Source organism: Rhincodon typus, chromosome 8 (genome assembly GCF_021869965.1).
Source record: "Rhincodon typus isolate 14 chromosome 8, sRhiTyp1.1, whole genome shotgun sequence".
NCBI classification, from domain to species: Eukaryota; Metazoa; Chordata; class Chondrichthyes; order Orectolobiformes; family Rhincodontidae; genus Rhincodon; species Rhincodon typus.
This window is the reverse complement of record NC_063339.1, coordinates 80,535,197-80,552,539: the sequence shown is the minus strand read 5'-3', so window position 1 is coordinate 80,552,539 and position 17,343 is coordinate 80,535,197. Positions and strand designations below refer to the sequence as shown.

At 41.3% G+C, this 17,343-nt stretch overlaps 2 protein-coding genes across 3 annotated transcripts in view; one reads left to right on the top strand and one right to left on the bottom strand.

Moving 5' to 3' along the window:
• The window catches only part of stard9 (StAR-related lipid transfer (START) domain containing 9), a 286,706-nt gene extending 285,349 nt beyond the window's left edge, over nt 1-1,357 (top strand). Inside the window, exon 34 of the mRNA XM_048599610.1 lies at nt 524-1,357. Within this exon, the coding sequence (XP_048455567.1) occupies nt 524-538 (15 nt within the window). The 3' untranslated portion in view covers nt 539-1,357. The remainder of the gene's footprint in view (nt 1-523) is intronic.
• cdan1 (codanin 1) overlaps nt 1-17,343 on the bottom strand; it is an 88,658-nt gene that overhangs the window by 19,245 nt on the left and 52,070 nt on the right. For both annotated transcript variants that reach the window (XM_048599611.1, XM_048599612.1), the window contains 5 exons: nt 11,727-11,808; nt 9,924-10,004; nt 3,765-3,819; nt 1,979-2,112; nt 1,389-1,492 (listed from right to left, as the gene is read on the bottom strand). In XM_048599611.1, the coding sequence (XP_048455568.1) occupies nt 1,389-1,492; nt 1,979-2,112; nt 3,765-3,819; nt 9,924-10,004; nt 11,727-11,808 (456 nt within the window). The remainder of the gene's footprint in view (nt 1-1,388; nt 1,493-1,978; nt 2,113-3,764; nt 3,820-9,923; nt 10,005-11,726; nt 11,809-17,343) is intronic.

Here is a 17,343-nt window from a genome sequence, read left to right as displayed (position 1 = left end):
CCAGGTGCTCTGGTTTCCTCCCACAGTCCAAAGATGTGCAGGTTAGGTGGATTGGCCATGTGAAATTGCCCATAATGTTCAGAGATGTGTAGATTAGTTGGGACATAGGGGGTATGGATCTAAGTGAGATGCTCTGAGGGTCAGTGTGGACTTGTTGGGCTGAAGAGCCTATTTCCACACGTAGGGATTCTATGATTCTACGAACTTAGTTTAATTTAAAATCAAGAGATGAGTTACAAGGCAGAATATCTAGCCTCTGACATGCTCTACTAGCACATCATGTGTGTGTTTGGTCTGATTCAGTTTCTAGTGGACAGTGACTTCCTAAAAGACTCAGCCTTGCTAATGCTATTGAAAATCAAGGAAAGTGTTGTCGTTGGAGATGATCATTATCTGGCCTGCATGTTACTTATCAGCCCAAACCTGATCAGGGCTTGCTGCAAGGACAAACTGCTTCATTAACTGAGGAGTTGTGAATAGAACTGCAATTGTAAAATAATATCCCCACTTCTGATTTCTGCAGGTACGTCATGAATGAATAGGTGAAAATGCTTGGGCCTGGAATACGACCTTGAGCAACTCGGGCTCTTGTGGAATATTTGTAGTATCCCTACCTCTGAGCCAGGAGACCTGGGGTTCAAACCCCCCTGTTCAAGAGGTGTGTAATAGCATCTCTGATACAGGTTGATTAGAAAATACATAGCCTAAGCAGCTCCTGCAGTGATGTCCTGGGACTGAGATGACTGGCCTCCAATAGTCATAACCATTTTCCTTTCCACTGGCTATGATTCTAAACAGAAGACAACTTTCCCTAATTCCCAATTACTTCAATCTTACTAAATAAAGGTCCTTGATGCCACATTCAGTAAAATATTGACTTTATATCAAATGTAGTCAGTTTCACCATAATTCTGGTATCATCCAACAATATGCTTCAGCAAGCACATGGAGGTGTGGGACAGGTGTTTTGTTCTTCACTCAGAGGCAGCAATGGTGGATCAGTGGGGACTTCTGGTGTGTACCAGTGTGAGGGTCAGGAGAAGCTGTTTCAATCTCTTTATGTTGGAAATGAGGGTGGGATATATCACAGGCCTCTTATGGAACCTGTATATTCCTTCCATTAACTTTAATAGAAGATAAGCAGAATGGCTCCATTAAGGGCACAAGACTCTCCCCTCCATTTGCAGTTAGTGAATGGGAAAAATCAAACCCATTGTTTTGTCCAAAATACATGGTTCCAAATGTCAGCGTTTCTGCACTAACAGTGTTAAATATATATTGATAATGTGGCACTGTAAAGATATGCACTGTTTCCTGCAAAAGGTATCTGAACTATGACACTTTTAAACAGTTTTTCTGTAATATTAAAATACACTGTTCTTTCTTACTTGATGTGCTTTACACAGTTTGATCCAACTCTTTCAGCCACAAACTCAACTGTTTTGCGGAGTGACGGTGGTTGATTGTGAAAGAAAGCCTCTTCCAATTTCACCTAACCAGGAATCAGAAACATTACATTAAGCACTCTATGCAGGTGATCTCTACTAGAAAGTATTGCTTCTGTTTTGATTTATGGCCATGTTGCAAATAGCAATTCTATACCATCAGGGAGCAGCATTTCCCCATGTGCTAAGAAACTCGACAGACTGAAGAATGAGCAAGGAACCACTGAGCCCCTCATCCAATAACACTTACTGAAACGTGAATGATTGTGCATGTTTATCTGGGGTTAAGTCAAAACAGTGGAGACAATACTTCTACTATGTATGAGAGCAGATTTGTCTCCTTACTGGAATAAAATGATTGACAATTTGAGGTATTGAAACTAAGCAAATAAAGTCAACCTATTTGAATACACACTAAAATATAGCAGACATTTAACGCAGAATATCGACACAAGACAATTCTGAGACACAGAGCCTTGGAAAACATCAAGGTAATATTCCCTTGGCAAAGACTTCCTGAGTTCAAGCATTACCTGGAGTTTCTGCTGAGACTGTGCCAAAGTTGGTAGTGAAGGCTCTGCAGCAGTTGGTGTGATCTTTCTCATGTACCCTCCATTTTTAAGCCCACTGCCAGCTACGTAGGAAGCTAACAGCTTGCGCAGCTCACCTGCAACACAAGACCTGATGAAATATCTGGTCATGGCTTAATTAATTGGCACAACTTGTTAGTGGTTATCTGTCACATATTCTGTGGTTGTTCCTACCCAGTTAGAGGCTGTGGGGTAAATAAAATGGAATAAACTAATGAGTGGAATGTTAGAACAGCAAATACATGCGAGAGTTTGCATTTTGCCTGGTTTCTAATCTCATTACGCTTCCATGGAGAGACACTCAAGAGATGTCAAGCACTCCGACAGGAAAGGATTAAAATAAGAAAGCTATGACAGGTCATCCCCTGAACAGTAGGCTGTGGAGCTGCCTTACTGAAAACCTAGTTTCTAACCAAGGATCACAGGTGATGAAGGAGGAAACCAACAGTCTTTTTTTTTAAATTAATGGCATGGATATGAAGGGACATGGAGCCAAGATAGAATTAAGGTGCAGATCTACCAAAATCTAATCAAATGGAAGAACTGGCTAACAGAGTCCTGCTCCTAAAATGAAAAATTAATATTCATAGATAAAATAAGATTGAAACCAAAAATAATTCTGTAGAACAATGTCTTCTCAAAAAGCGAGAGCTTTGTTTCCCAGAATAAAGAAAACAAAACCAATGTTTCCTTGGATCCTAGATCTAGAGAATATGTGTCAACTCGAGTTGTCATACACCTCACCATCTCAGGAGCTCTAATGGTACAGTGACCTGTGATACACTAATAAAATAAGAGTGGTGCCATAAAATACCACTTTTAAATAATCTGTGGTGTCTACTTCCTTGTTCTCAATGCTAATATCATCTTTGATAAACATCATGAAGTCAATTAAATGCAACTTAAAAAGCAGAAAATACTAATACATTAACTATTCATCATTTCATAGATGCTGCTTGAATATTTTTGACATTTTGTTTACATTTTAGACTTTGCATCCACAGCATTTTGCTTTTGTAGTTACAAATGACCATTTTTTTTCAACTGCTTATCAGGTCATGCTAGCCCTGATCCTTAGTTTAACAGTTAAATACAATTTTTCAGTCGATCTCAATCCTTTTACATAACAATACATTTGCAACCATTTACTTTGTCAGAATGTCTCTTGGATCTAGTAACCATTAAAATGCTTATAGTTGCAATTATTTACAACACAGGATGTGGCCATGCAGCCCAGTGAGTCCATGCTGGCGCTCCAAAGCAATCCAGTCAGTTCTACTGTCCTGTTTCATCCCCACAACCATGCAAAGTTTATTTCCCTCAAATGCCTATGCAATCTCCTTTTCAAATCATTGATCATCCCAATTTATCACCCTTATAAGCAGTGAGTTCCAAATCATTACCACTCACCATGTTAAATAGTTGTCTCTCATAATCCCCTGTATATCTTTCCCAACCTTAAATGCAAGTCCCTTCCTACATGTACCCATCCACTGGGAATGGTTTCTCTTTGTTTACCTTATGTAAATCCGGCACAATCGTGCATACCTCTTTCACATTATATAACCACTCCTTTTGAAATGCCTTCACAATAGAACACAAAAAGAATTCCAGATATGCAATAGCAGACAGATCAGGAGGGATTCTTTTATGTAGAAAATTTCTATATAATTTGCTATCTCTTGCACCACCCCTCTAACCCATCTTCCAATGTTGAGAATATACTCACTCAGATAGGGACAGCAAAGATACAGTAGTTGCTGGTCAACCAGTGGGACATAATCCTGAAAAAGGAAAAACACACATCATACTCAGTCTAAACTGATACATTTCCTGGACATGGATCACTGTTATAAATGATGCTGCACAGGGTGAAATTATACTTTTTCAGCTTTAATGCAGCAAACCAACTGAACTTCACTTTACTCCTGCAACTTCCCCATTTTGACCAAGACCTTGGAAAACAGTGGCTGGATGATTTCCCAAGAAGGAAGTGTAAATCATTCCAAATAGTTATAGAGCTGCAATGTAGTTTTGAAAATAGGTCTTTATAGATTGTCTATTTGGTTCATTATAGCAAAAATAGAGTTGCTGGAAAAGCTCAGCAGGTTTGGCAGCATCCGTGAAGAAAAAAAAATCAGAGTCAACGTTTCGGGTCCAGAACAGCGTTGTTGGTCTTGGAATTCTAAGATTTTGACACAAAAACAGTGAAGGTAGAGCAATGTAGCTCCAATTCGGGGTGGCTTTGGTATGGTGGTGCCACTTGCGTGTGGAGGACTTTCCATCTGCATTTTGCTCTTCTTGGTAGTAGATATCTCAGGTTTAGAAGGTGGTGTTAAAGTAGCCTTCACAAGTTGCTGCAGTACATATTTTTGATAGCAGTGATTAAGGGAGTGAATTGTTCACATTATGAATCTTGCACCAATCAAATGTATTCTGGAGGTTGCCAAACTTATTGTTTGAGTGTTGTTGGAAGCTGTGATACAGGTAAATTGAGAGTATTCCGTCATTCTTCTAACTAGTGGTCTTGGAGGTGAAGAGGGATCTGGGGAGTGAGGAGATGAATTACTCATCGCAGAATTCATTACTTTTAGCCGCCTTTTGAACAACGATATTTTTGTGCTCAGTTCAGTTGTGTTTCTGGTCAATGGTGACCTTTACGATGTTCATGATAGAGAATTTAGTTATGGTAATGCTGTTGAATATCAAAGAAAGATCACCAATACTCACACTTGTTAGAAATCGTCATTGCTTGGTACTTGTGTGACACAAATGTTACTAGCCAATTCAAAACCCAAGTTTGAATGGTGTCCAGTGAAGCAGTCTGATTCCTCACGCAACATCAATTGAATTGTGAATGGAACCGATCACTGCATAATAATCAACAAGCATCTCCATTTCTAAATTTATGACTTTATGATGGAGAGACCATTATTGATGAAGCAGCTCTAGACAGAGGAGGGCAAACAGCAGCAGTGGTGGTCAACATTGATATGACTGAAAATAGACAGAAAGAGGGTTACGGTCCTACTAGATAGGAAACTAACAAACGGGACCTCAACAGTACTAAGAAGGGTCCCGATTCGAAACGTCAACTTTCCTGCTCCTCTGATGCTGCTTGGCCTGCTGTGTTCCTCCAGCTCCACACTGTTGTCTCTGACTCTAGCATCAGCAGTTCTTACTATCTCTCAAGAGTACTAATCCTCGGATTACTACAAATGGCACACACAAGTGGGATACAAGTAAGACGACAAAGAAAATGACTGCATGGTTGAAAAGATGGTTTAGGAGGAAAGACTTTAGAATTCTTTGACCAGTTCTGGGGGAGTCAGAGCCTTTACAGGCTGAACAGTTTTCATTCAAATAGACCTGGGACAATGTTCAAAGAGTTGTTTGCTAGTGCTATTGGAGGGGCTTGAACAAATTTGGCAGGTATAAAGGGAGGCAGATTACAATAAAATAAGGAAAAGTAAATTAATAGGCTAGATCAGAGGAAGGAAGAAAGTAATAAAGTTTAGATCAGGTGAGTTACAGGCACAGAGTGCTATGTGAAAATATGATGATTTGGCTAGACCAGAGATTGACTCAAGGAAGAGCAGAACTAGATGTTAAATATTTCTGGATACAAGGTGTTCAGTAACGATAGAATTAGGGAAAACACTGCAGTGCTGGACACAGAATATGTTCAATACAAGCAGGGGTATGGCAGATTAAGGAACAAGAGAAGCAGGCAGAGGGATATCCGGGCCATGGTGAAAGAGAAGGCAACTCAGACACATGAAAGGTTTCAAACTGAAGTGATAGTAGTATTGGACATTATTCAAATGGATGAAGCACCAGGACTGAAAGATATGCATCAGATGATACTCAGGTAATTGGAAGTGAAATTGTGGAGGCACCGGCCATAATTTTCCAATCTTAGCATTAAGGTGATGCTAGTGGACCAGAGAATTGCAAATGTTACATTTTTTTTTGAAAAAGTACGTAAAGATAAGCCCATCAACTACAGGCAAAGTTTAACTTCAGTGATGGGGCAATTCTAGAAGCAACAATTAATTAATATGCATTGCCCATGTGATTAAGGAATCCAGCACGCATGGACGTCTTAAGGGATAATAGTGTTCAACTAAGTTCCTGGAGTACCCTGAAGAGGTAACAGAGGGTTAATGAGGGTGATACTGTTCATGTGGAACACGTGAACTTCAAGAAGGTATCTGATATAGTGTTACACAGCAAATTACTGGCAAAGTTATGGATCATGGAATAAATGGGATAGAAACAACATGATTACAAAATATGTCATGTGACAGAAAGAAACAGTGCTGGATAATAAATGTTTTTCAATCAGGAGGCAGTATACAGTGGAATTCCCCAGGGGTCAGAGATGGGACTCTTACCTTTACTGGTAATTATTAGTAATGTAAGTTTTGGTGTACAGGGCACAATTTCAAAATTGGCAGTTAAGACAAAATTTAGAAGGACTGCTAACTATGAGGAGGATAATGCTTCAAAAGAACAGACAGATTGGTGGAATTGACAGACAGATTGCAGATGAAAATTTAAGGTAGAGAAGTGTCAAGTGATTTATTAGATTGGAAGAACATGAAGACACAATACAAAATAAAAAACATAAATCTAAAGTGAATGCAAGAGCAGAGGAACTTGGGAGTATGCATGCATAAATCACTGAAGGTGACAGGACAGGTTGATCAAGCAGTCAATAAAATATACAGTACCTGGACTTTATTAATATGGGTGTAGAGCATAAGAACAAGGAGGCTATGTTGAACTTGATAAGGCACTAGTTTGACCTCAGCTGGAACAATGCATTAAGTTCTGGACACCACACTTTAAGAACATGAAAGTGTTAGAGAGGGTGCAGATAAGATTCAAAAGAATGGATCCAGGGATGAAGAATTTCAGTTACACGTAAAGGTTGGAGATGTTGGGACTACTTTCTTTGGAGAAGAGAAAGTTGAGAACTGAGCTGGTCAAATTCATGACGGGTCTGGGCTGAATACATTGGGACAAATAGTTCCCGTTCGTGAAAGAATAGAGTATGAGAGGGCATGGCTTTAAAATAATTGGCAAAAGAAGCAATTGCAAGATGAAAAAAACAAAATTGCAGTGAGTAGTTTGTGTCTAAAATGGACTGCTAAAAACGTGGTGGAAGCAACCTCAATTGATACAATCAAAAGGGAATTAAGTTATCACCTAAAAATGAACAATGGGCAGGATTATAGAGAGAAAACCGGAAAATGGCACAAAATGAAATGCAGGGACATGGGCTGAACAGCCTTTGGTCTGCTGTGATCCAAATCCTCATCTTGAAATTACTAGCTGAGACCTCTGGATTATGAGTCTACTATGCTACCATTCCATATTCATATGGCATTGTTGTCACTATTTCCTGGAGTTCCTAAATCAACTGTACTGGGCAGGTGGGGAATAGAAGACACAACCAGCAAAAAGTTGAACTTGGGTAGGAAGGGCTCAAAGAATAGTGCTCAATGGTGTCTAACCTGGACGTAATATGCGACTTGAAATGGAACTATGCTTCTGGGACCTTTACAATTCAGCAATAATTCAGTATTACACATCTCATTACCTGGTTACATCTGGGGATAATAAGAAACTGTTTTCCTTTACAGTGCAGATTATGGAGTGATGGCAATGTTATGGAGTCAGGTGTACAGTCCTATCATGAATGGTCTACAGTCAAATTCTTTTATATACTTGAAGATTCCAAAATGCATTGGAAACTTTGTGATAATCTAATATGGGATTTAAAAAAATGGATAATTTAAAAGAATGGAAACTACAGAGGGAAGTAAAATTCATGAATAGTCAGAAAAAGAAGTACAACATCTAGATAATGTTACAACATTGAGGAAGACAGCCAAACTAAATCAGTCTTTCTACCCCTGTATTTGCAACACAGTAGAATGAAAACTTTCAAAGACACTCAAAATTAACCTCATTGGCCTAAGCAGACTTTTGAATGCCTAATCCAAGACTCTGCAAATAATCAGTTCAAGGCACTGGTTTGAATCTTGAATTTTAAAAAATGTAGCAATTTCTAATAATATAACAACTTCACCAGAGTAAAATTAAACGAAGCAATCTAATTGATCAATGCTTCAAACCCAAAAAACTCTATTTTCAGCGCCATTCATACAAAAAACAAATTGAGGGATAAATAAAAGAATATAAAACTGGCCAGATTTCTTAACAGTTTTCATGATGCATTGTTCCACATGCATAGATTATGGTTCCTTGGTTGATTATCTGAAGATGTCAATCAGAGTTACCTTCACAGTTCACTCGGATAAAGGCAGTACTTATAACTTAGTTTTCAATTCTCTGACCTTCCAAGGACTGCACATAAGTGGTTAAGTGGAGAGCTTTCAAATCTTCATGCTGTAGCATAAACTGCCAGATTCCTGTTTTTTGTTTCAGAAAAGGTAGTCCAAAAACCAATTCAAACTCTGACCACTCCTCGACAGATTGACCGTCTCCATTCAAACATAGGGGGAGGCAATGGCCTAGTGGTATTGTCGCTGGACCGTTAATCCAGAGATCCAGTTAATGTTCTGTGGACCTGGGTTCGGATCCCACCATGGAAGATGGTGGAATTTGAATTCAATAAACAAAAAAAAAAATCTGGAATTTAGAATCTAACAATGACTATAAATCCATTGTCAATTGTTGGGAAAAGGCCACCTGATTCACTAATGCCCTTTAGGGAAGAAACTGCCATCCTTACCTGATCTGGCCTACAGACCCACAATAAGGTGGCTGACTCCTAACTGTCTTCTGGGCAATTAAGGATGGGCAATAAATGCTGCATAGCAAGTGGCGCCCTCATCTCAGGAATGAATAAATAAAGAAAATCTCCACCTGCTTCAGCATAAGATCTTTCCAGACTTGCTGGAACCAATTCCCAGATACTGACCTCATTAATAGCCAACTTCTGCTATCTGTTTAAACATCATGCTCTTCCCTGCTGACAAAGCATCTGCAGAAGCTTTGATCAGGAACCAACCTGCAATTAACTTCCAGGCCTGGCCTCATGAATAAACAAAAGCTTGTTTTTGGTCTGTTTTCAATTTTACACAAGCTGTTATCCACAGTCCAGAAGTCACCTTTCGCTCTCAATTCCCAGTTCACGGCTCCAAAACAAGGTTGTTAAAATAACAAACTAAAAATAATGAAAAATCACCAAGGGCTCTAACAATAGCCAGACTTAGAACTGCACACTGACAGTTTAAATTGCTTTACACAAATAATGTAATAAGTAGAATGGAGTAGCTAAAGAGATCAAGTGAGGGGTCTTTCAAAAGAAGAAAAGTTGAGGTGTGAGTTTGAAGGGCATTAGATTTTGGAAGCACACTGTCACTCTCTCAAGAGCAAGAGTCCAACATGTATGGGTTTAGTGTTAATGTGGAAGACAAGAGGTCATCAGCATTAAAGAATATGCTGTTCAAATGTTTTTCTTCCTTTCTGTGCCCCAACTCCTGTCTCACGCAGTACATAGTTCCTGAGCAACAAGTAGCCTATCTCAGTCACCATTCTGTGGAAACTTATATGAAGTGGCAGGCTATTCTGCCACACCCAATGCTGCTTTCATACAATATGTGTGCGCACAGTCTAGTGCACCAGCTGATAGTAGCTTTCCACCCCACTATTATCACAAAGGTCCAACAATCAAATGACAACCATCTGCACTGAAACAATTTTGCATTGCTTAGTTTTTTTTTACCAGAGACATGGACAGCTCATACCAATCTGATAATCTGATAATAAAACAGTGATTTTAAAGGAAAATTCAACTATGAACTGAACAGCAGTGAAACAAAGGCTCAACACTGCTTGACATATGACTTACCAATCCTTGGTCTGATATGCTTATTTCAAATCCATCAACATTCTCTTCATTGAAGAACATTTCCTCAGGAACTGCCGGAATCTAAGAAAATATCAATAATCTTGTTGAAAATTTGGATTATATATCATGCATACATGTTTCATGTCATTCTATTTTTAATGGTCAGTTCAAACCCTATTTCAGCCCCATAAACCCTATTTGGTCCCCATAAACCCAAATCTCTGAAGCTAGATGTGCAGAGATTTTGGAACTGGTCATTTCTTTTTGTCACCTACAAGGAATCTGAATTCATGGATTCCAACCCTTCTTTTAGTAAGCACAGATCCACCAACTTAAAGAGTTCAACAAAATACCACATTAGGGAGTTGTTTGGAGGTGTGCTGTTGAGATAAACAAGGTAGCTTTAACCTTCACTGAATCTGGGAATATTTGTTGGGTCGTGATTCCCTCTTTCTGATTCACCTGCAATATCTCTAAATACTAATGACTTTTCCTGACGAAGGGATAGCACTCCAAAAGCTTGTGATTTCAAATAAACCTGTTGGAATATAACCTGGTATCGTGTGACTTTTGACTTCTTTACTAAAGGCATAGAGACATTTCTGACTGCTGGCTTCAAAAGCTTCCCCAAGCTAAGACATTCAGGTTGAGGAAGACAGTGTTGTACCTGTACATGTATTAAAATCTGCTAAGTCCACGTAGTTTAGAACTATACAAGAGCTCTGGAGCATACGACATCAGTTTAGAATGTGAAGTAAAATTTTTGATTAAGACATCGAAAGCCACAGAAAAGTTTCTTCAGTAAATTTAAACCTGTCGCTGTGAAACTGACAAAGCTTTAATTTTGCTAAAAGTTTACCTTGGAGCAATATTCCCTGAATTCTGCTTGTGAGTGGTTCACTCATTTCAAATTGAGATGGTTTTAATATTTTCGATGAATATCTGACAGGGATCAACTTATGAATTGTGAAGTACTTTCCAAATTGATGCAGCTACACATAGAACCAAGTCAGCAGGATCATGCTCCACACATTATAAAAATACAATGAGGAAGAAAGATCAACATAGAAATGGATTTGAATTTTTATCTAATCCACAGCCACGTCATTGGCTCCCTGCCTTTTTACAATTACATATGTACATTCTGCAAGCTGATTAGTTAATTTTCAGAAATCATCAGAAGCTTCTCCCTTTTGGTTTATCAGCTGCCTTCAGCATCAGCCCTTGGGTCAGTTGCTAACATTTGCTTTTGAGTCACAGGATTGTTGGTTCTCGTCCCACTCTAAGAGTACATAACTCAGATTGAAGTACTGAAGGAGTGTGGACTGCCAGTGATGCTATCTTTTCATTCAGGACATTTACAGCTGAACATAAAAGATGCCATGGCACTATCTGAAAGAAATTAACACTAATAAAAACAGATCACTACTGGAGGACTTTGCGGAATACAAATTGATTGCGACATGCCCTACAACAGAGGCTACACTTCAAAGGTAGTAAATTGCTTACAAAATGTATCAGGCCATCCTTCTTGAGTAGGCTTACATTTATTGCCCATCTCTAGTGACCATTAAGAATATGTTGGTGAGCTGCCTTTCTGAACCACTTCTGCGTGGTTCAGGTCCTACCACAGTACAGTTAGGGAAAAATAGTCACAATAAACAAAAGCAAACACTGGCACTTCAACAATTTCTACCAATGCACTACAAAAGTCAGGCATCTGAAGCATCCATTAAATCAAATATACATTCTGCAGTTTTCAAACTCAAAATCAATCCTGTTTAACATATGATAAGTACTTGCCTGGAAAAGCCATCCCAGTACCGCAAGAATCAGCAACTTGTTCAGGAAATTGTCATTTTGCTCACTTGTTAGAACCAAGGATCTGTTTAATGAACCACAGAGTAAGGCAATTTTAATAAAAATATAAACGAACATTTAGGTTCCCTCTTTGAAACTATGGCACTATCAAATGTACTAATTAATCATTTTTTCACCGAATGGTCACTGGAGCAAGTTGAAAATAGGATTTTTCTTAAATCTACTAATCGAAATTCTGTTAAATATATTATAGATATTGTTAATCGACCTGCTCAGACATGTTATGACACACTTCTGGAGCAGGTGGGATTTACTTTACTCTCAGGGCATTTTCAGTGTCATTCATTTCTATAAAGCACTCTTGAAGCCATAGAGACCTACAGCACAGAAAAAGGCCCATCACATCCTGGCCAGTCAAAAACCACATCTAACTATACTATGAGATAGTAGGAACTGCAGATGCTGGAGAATCCGAGACAACAAGGTGCAGGGCTGGATGAACACAGCAGGCCAAGCAGCATCATAGGAGCAGAAAGGCTGACGTTTCGGGCCTAGACCCTTCATCAGAAAAGGGGGAGGGGAAGGGGGTTCTGAAATAAATAGGGAGAGAGTGGGGGCGGATAGAAGATGGATAGAGGAGAGGATAGGTGGAGAGGAAACAAACAGGTCGAAGAGGCGGAGTAAAGGCCAGTGTAGGTGGGGAGTTAGGGAGGGGATAGGTCAGTCCAGGGAGGACAGACAGGTCAAGGGGGCGGGATGAGGTTAGTCGGTAGGAGATGGGGGTGCGGCTTGAGGTGGGAGGAGGGGATAGGTGGGAGGAAGAACAGGTTAGGGAGGCGGGGACAAGCTGGACTGGTTTTGGGATGCAGTAGGGGGAGGGGAGATTTTGAAGCTTGTGAAATCCACATCGATACCATTGGGCTGCAGGGTTCCCAAGTGGAATATGAGTTGCTGTTCCTGCAACCTTCGGGTGGCATCGTTGTGGCACTGCAGGAGGCCCAGGATGGACATGTCGTCTGAGGAATGGGAGGGAGAGTTGAAATGGTTCGCGACTGGGAGGTGCAGTTGTTTATTGCGAACCGAGCGTAGGTGTTCTGCAAAGCAGTCCCCGAGCCTCCGCTTGGTTTCCCCGATGAAGAGGAAGCCACACCGGGTACAGTGGATGCAGTATACCACATTGGCAGATGTGCAGGTGAACATCTGCTTGATGTGGAAAGTCTTCTTGGGATGGGGGTGAGGGAGGAGGTATGGGGGCAGGTGTAGCACTTCCTGCAGTTGCAGGGAAAAGTGCCGGGTGTGGTGGGGCTGGAGGGGAGTGTGGAGCGGACAAGGGAGTCACGGAGAGAGTGGTCCCTCCGGAAAGCAGATAAGGGTGGGGAGGGAAAGATGTCTTTGGTGGTGGGGTCGGATTGCAGATGGCGGAAATGTCAGAGGATTTCACAAGCTTCAAAATCTCCCCTCCCCCTACCGCATCCCAAAACCAGTCCAGCTCGTCCCCGCCTCCCTAACCTGTTCTTCTTCCCACCTATCCCCTCCTCCCACCTCAAGCCACACCCCCATCTCCTACCGACTAACCTCATCCCGCCCCCTTGACCTGTCCGTCCTCCCTGGACTGACCTATCCCCTTCCTAACTCCCCACCTACACTCACCTTTACTGGCTCCATCCCCGCCTCTTCGACCCGTTTGTTTCCTCTCCACCTATCCTCTCCTCTATCCATCTTCTATCCGCCCCCCACTCTCTCCCTATTTATTTCAGAACCCCCTTCCCCTCCCCCTTTTCTGATGAAAGGTCTAGGCCCGAAACGTCAGCCTTTCTGCTCCTATGCTGCTGCTTGGCCTGCTGTGTTCATCCAGCCCTGCACCTTGTTGTCTCTAACTATCCCATTTTTGGGCACTTGGTCCAAAGCCTTGTGTATCTTAGCATCGCAAGTGCACACTAAATACTTCAAAAATGTGATGAGGATTTCTGCCTCTACCATCCCTACAGGCTGTGAGTTCTAGACTTCCACCATCCTCTGAGTGAAAAAGCTTTTCCTCACATCTCCTCTAAACCTTCTGTCTCTTAACATAAATCTATGCCTCCGGTCACTGATCCCTCCCCTCAAGTGGAAAGGTTTCTTCCAATCAGTCCCATCTATGTCATTCTGGTGGCAAAGTAGGACGCTCCAGCCAAAGATCTTCTGCTCTGCCCATTCCTTTTCCTTTTTTCCTCTTTTTTTTCTCCTCTTCTACATTTTTTCAGCTCTTTACTTGGACCTGCCCGGAGGGGAACGGAGGCGGGGCGTCCCAGAGCAGAGGCCGGCACGGGGAGGCACGTCCCGGAGCAGAGGCCGGTGCGGGGAAGTGCAGGAGAAAACTTACTTTGGACCAGATAAGAGTCAGTGTGGAGCGGACTGGCGTCATGGAGCAGAGCAGGGATGGTTGTTGGACTGGGGTCTGGTGTGGGAGGTCAGACCATGTGTGGAAGCTCCTGCGCTGAGCTACGGCAATGTAATATTTATTTGTAGTTTGTTTATCTGACTGTAATGTCTATCCTTTTAACTAAGTCCTCTAACTTATACTATGAATCACTGTAAAGTAATGCAACTACTTTTTTTTTTAATTCCTCTTCTTGTATCTAAAATTTGTACCTAAGATGGTGCCATAAGAGGCAACATTGTAAACTTTTCACTGTAGTCCTGTACTTTAGTACACGTGACTGTAAAGAATATTCTATTCTATTCATAATTTACACATCTCAATCATGTCCCCTCTCAAATCTCTGCTGCTCTAAGGTAAACAATCCCAGTCTGTCCCATCTCTTTTCATAAGCGAAAATCTCTAGCCCAGGCAACATCCTGATAAATCTCCTCTGCACCTTCTCCAGTGGTATCACATCCCTCCTATAATATGTAGCTATCCAAGCATAATAACGTTATAGCATTTAAGATCAGGATGCTTTGTTGACAAGACCTTGATTGTCAAAGCTTAGCTGACCAGAGCAACACAAAATATAAAAGCATGGAGTTAAAACCCTAGATGGACACAAAGTTAAGAGGGAAAAGCCACATTTCCAAAACTGGTGACAAATTGCTAAATAATGATGCAGCAGCCCCTATTTCACTGATACCTGATTTAAAGAATACTTCCGTGTCGTGGCCAAAACTATTCCCTAACTGTATCAGACTAACCAGTTATCACCTTTTCACTGCCTGTGTGGCTTGATTCATAAACTGTTACATTTGCCTATTTAATAGCTATTAAACTGAAGAAATTATTTCAGCAGCAAAGCATGCAAGAAGTCCTGAGGCTGTGAAAAGTACTATAGAAAAGTGCTATTTTTTTCTTGCTTTTTGATTAATGAATGGTGAGGTGACATTGGGAGGACTCACAAGACAAGGGAGTACACACTTTGAATAATACAACCCGAAGATGTACAGAGGATCAGAGACCTCAGTGACCATGTCCATAGATCCTTGAAGGCCGCAGGGCAGGTACATAAAGTGGTTAAGAAGGCATGGGAGATATTTGTCTTTATTAGTTAAGACAAGAGCACGGAAGTTATAATTGGGGTGCATATAATGTTAGGCGACAGCTGGAGTACTATGTGCAATTTGGTCATCACGTCATATAACGATATGACTGCAGTGGGGAGGAGTGCAGAAGAGATTCACTCGGATGTTGTCTGAGCTGGAATGATTCAGCTACCAAGAGAGATTTGATGGGCTGGTATTGATTCCTTAGAGCAGAGAAAGCAGAAGGGGATCTGACTAAGGTGTGCAAAATTCTGATGGATACAGACACAGTGGATACGAAGAACCTTTCCCCTTGTACAGGAATCAATGCCAGGGCACACAGTTTTAAGGTAAGGAGCAGGTGAAACCCAGAGGGTTGTAGATATCTGGAGCTCTCTGCCTAAAAGGGTGGTAGAGGTGGAAACCTTCAGACATCGAAGAACTATTTAGCTGAAGACTTGAAACACTTGAAGCATACAAACTCTCCACTGGTTGCAAACACAGCTGGCACAAAGCTAGATGATTACAGTTGTCAGAGGTCAATCATCTCAGCCCCAGGACATCACTCTGGGTGCTCCTCAGAGTAGTATCCTATCCCAACCATCTTAAGCTGCTTCAATGGCTTTCTCTCCATCATAAGGCCAGATGTGAGGAAGGTTCACTGATGATTGCACAATGTTCAACACCATTTGCAGTGACTCAGATACTGAAGCAGGTCATGTCCAAATATAGCAAAATCTGGACAGCATTCAGATTTGGGCTAATAAGTGATAAGTAACATTCATTCTACACAAGTGCCAGGTAATGACCATCTCCAGACAAAATCTAACAAACTCCCTATGATGCTCAATCTTCTTTGACCACAGGTGAGGTACCAGAGGACTGGAGAATAGCTAATGTTGTCCCATTGTTTAAAAAGGGTAACAGGGATAATCCAGGAAAATACAGGCCTGTGAACCACGTCAGTGGAAGGAAAGTTATTGGAAAAGGTTCTCAGGGACAAGATCTATAAGCATTTTGAAGCAAATGGACTGTTTAGCGATAAACAGTTGGCTTTGTGCGGGGGAGATGGTGCCTCACTAACTTAATTGTGTGTTTTGAGGAGATGATGAAGATGATTGATGAGGGAAAAGCATTTGATGCTGTCTACTTTGACTTCAGTAAAGCCTTTGACAAGGTCCCTCATGCCAGACTGGTACAAAAGGTGAAGTCATATGGTATCAATGGGACAACATTAGCTATTCTCCAGTCCTCTGGGACCTCACCTGTGGCCAAAGAGGATTGAGCATCATGGGATAGATACTGGCAAGATAGACACAGAACTGACTTAGTCGTAGGAGACAGAGGGTAGCGGTGGAAGAATGCTTTTCAGAATGGAGGGCTGTGACTAGTGGTGTTCCACAGGGATCACCGTTAGCACCTCTGCTGTTCGTGATCTACACAAATGATTTGGAGGAAAACGCAGCTGGTCTAATTAGTATGCTTGTGGATGACACAAAGATTGGTGGAGTTGTGAATAGTGAGGAGGATTGTCAGAGAATATAGCAGGATATAGATCAGTTGGAGGCATGGGCAGAAAAACGGCAGATGGAATTTAATCCACACAAATGTGAGGTGATGCATTTTGGAAGGTCAAGTACAGGTGGAAATTATACAGTGAATGGCAGAACCCTTAGGAGTATTGACATACAGGGAGATCTGGATGCGCAGGTCCACAGATCACTGAAGGTGGCAGCGCAGGTGGATAAGCTAGTAAAAAAAAAGCCTATAGCATGCTTGCCTTCATTGGAAGGGACATTCAATGTAAGGACAGACAAGTTATGCTGCAGCTTTATAGAACTTTAGTTCGGCCACACTTGGAATATTGCATACAGTTCTGGTCTTCCTCACTACCAGAAGGATGTGGATTCTTCGGAGAGAATACAGAAAAGGTTTACCAGGACATTACCTGGAATGGGGGGTTTTAGCTATGAAGAAAGGTTGGATAGACTGGGAGAGATAGTAGGAACTGCAGATGCTGGAGAATCCGAGACAACAAGGTGCAGGGCTGGATGAACACAGCAGGCCAAGCAGCATCATAGGAGCAGAGAGGCTGACGTTTCGG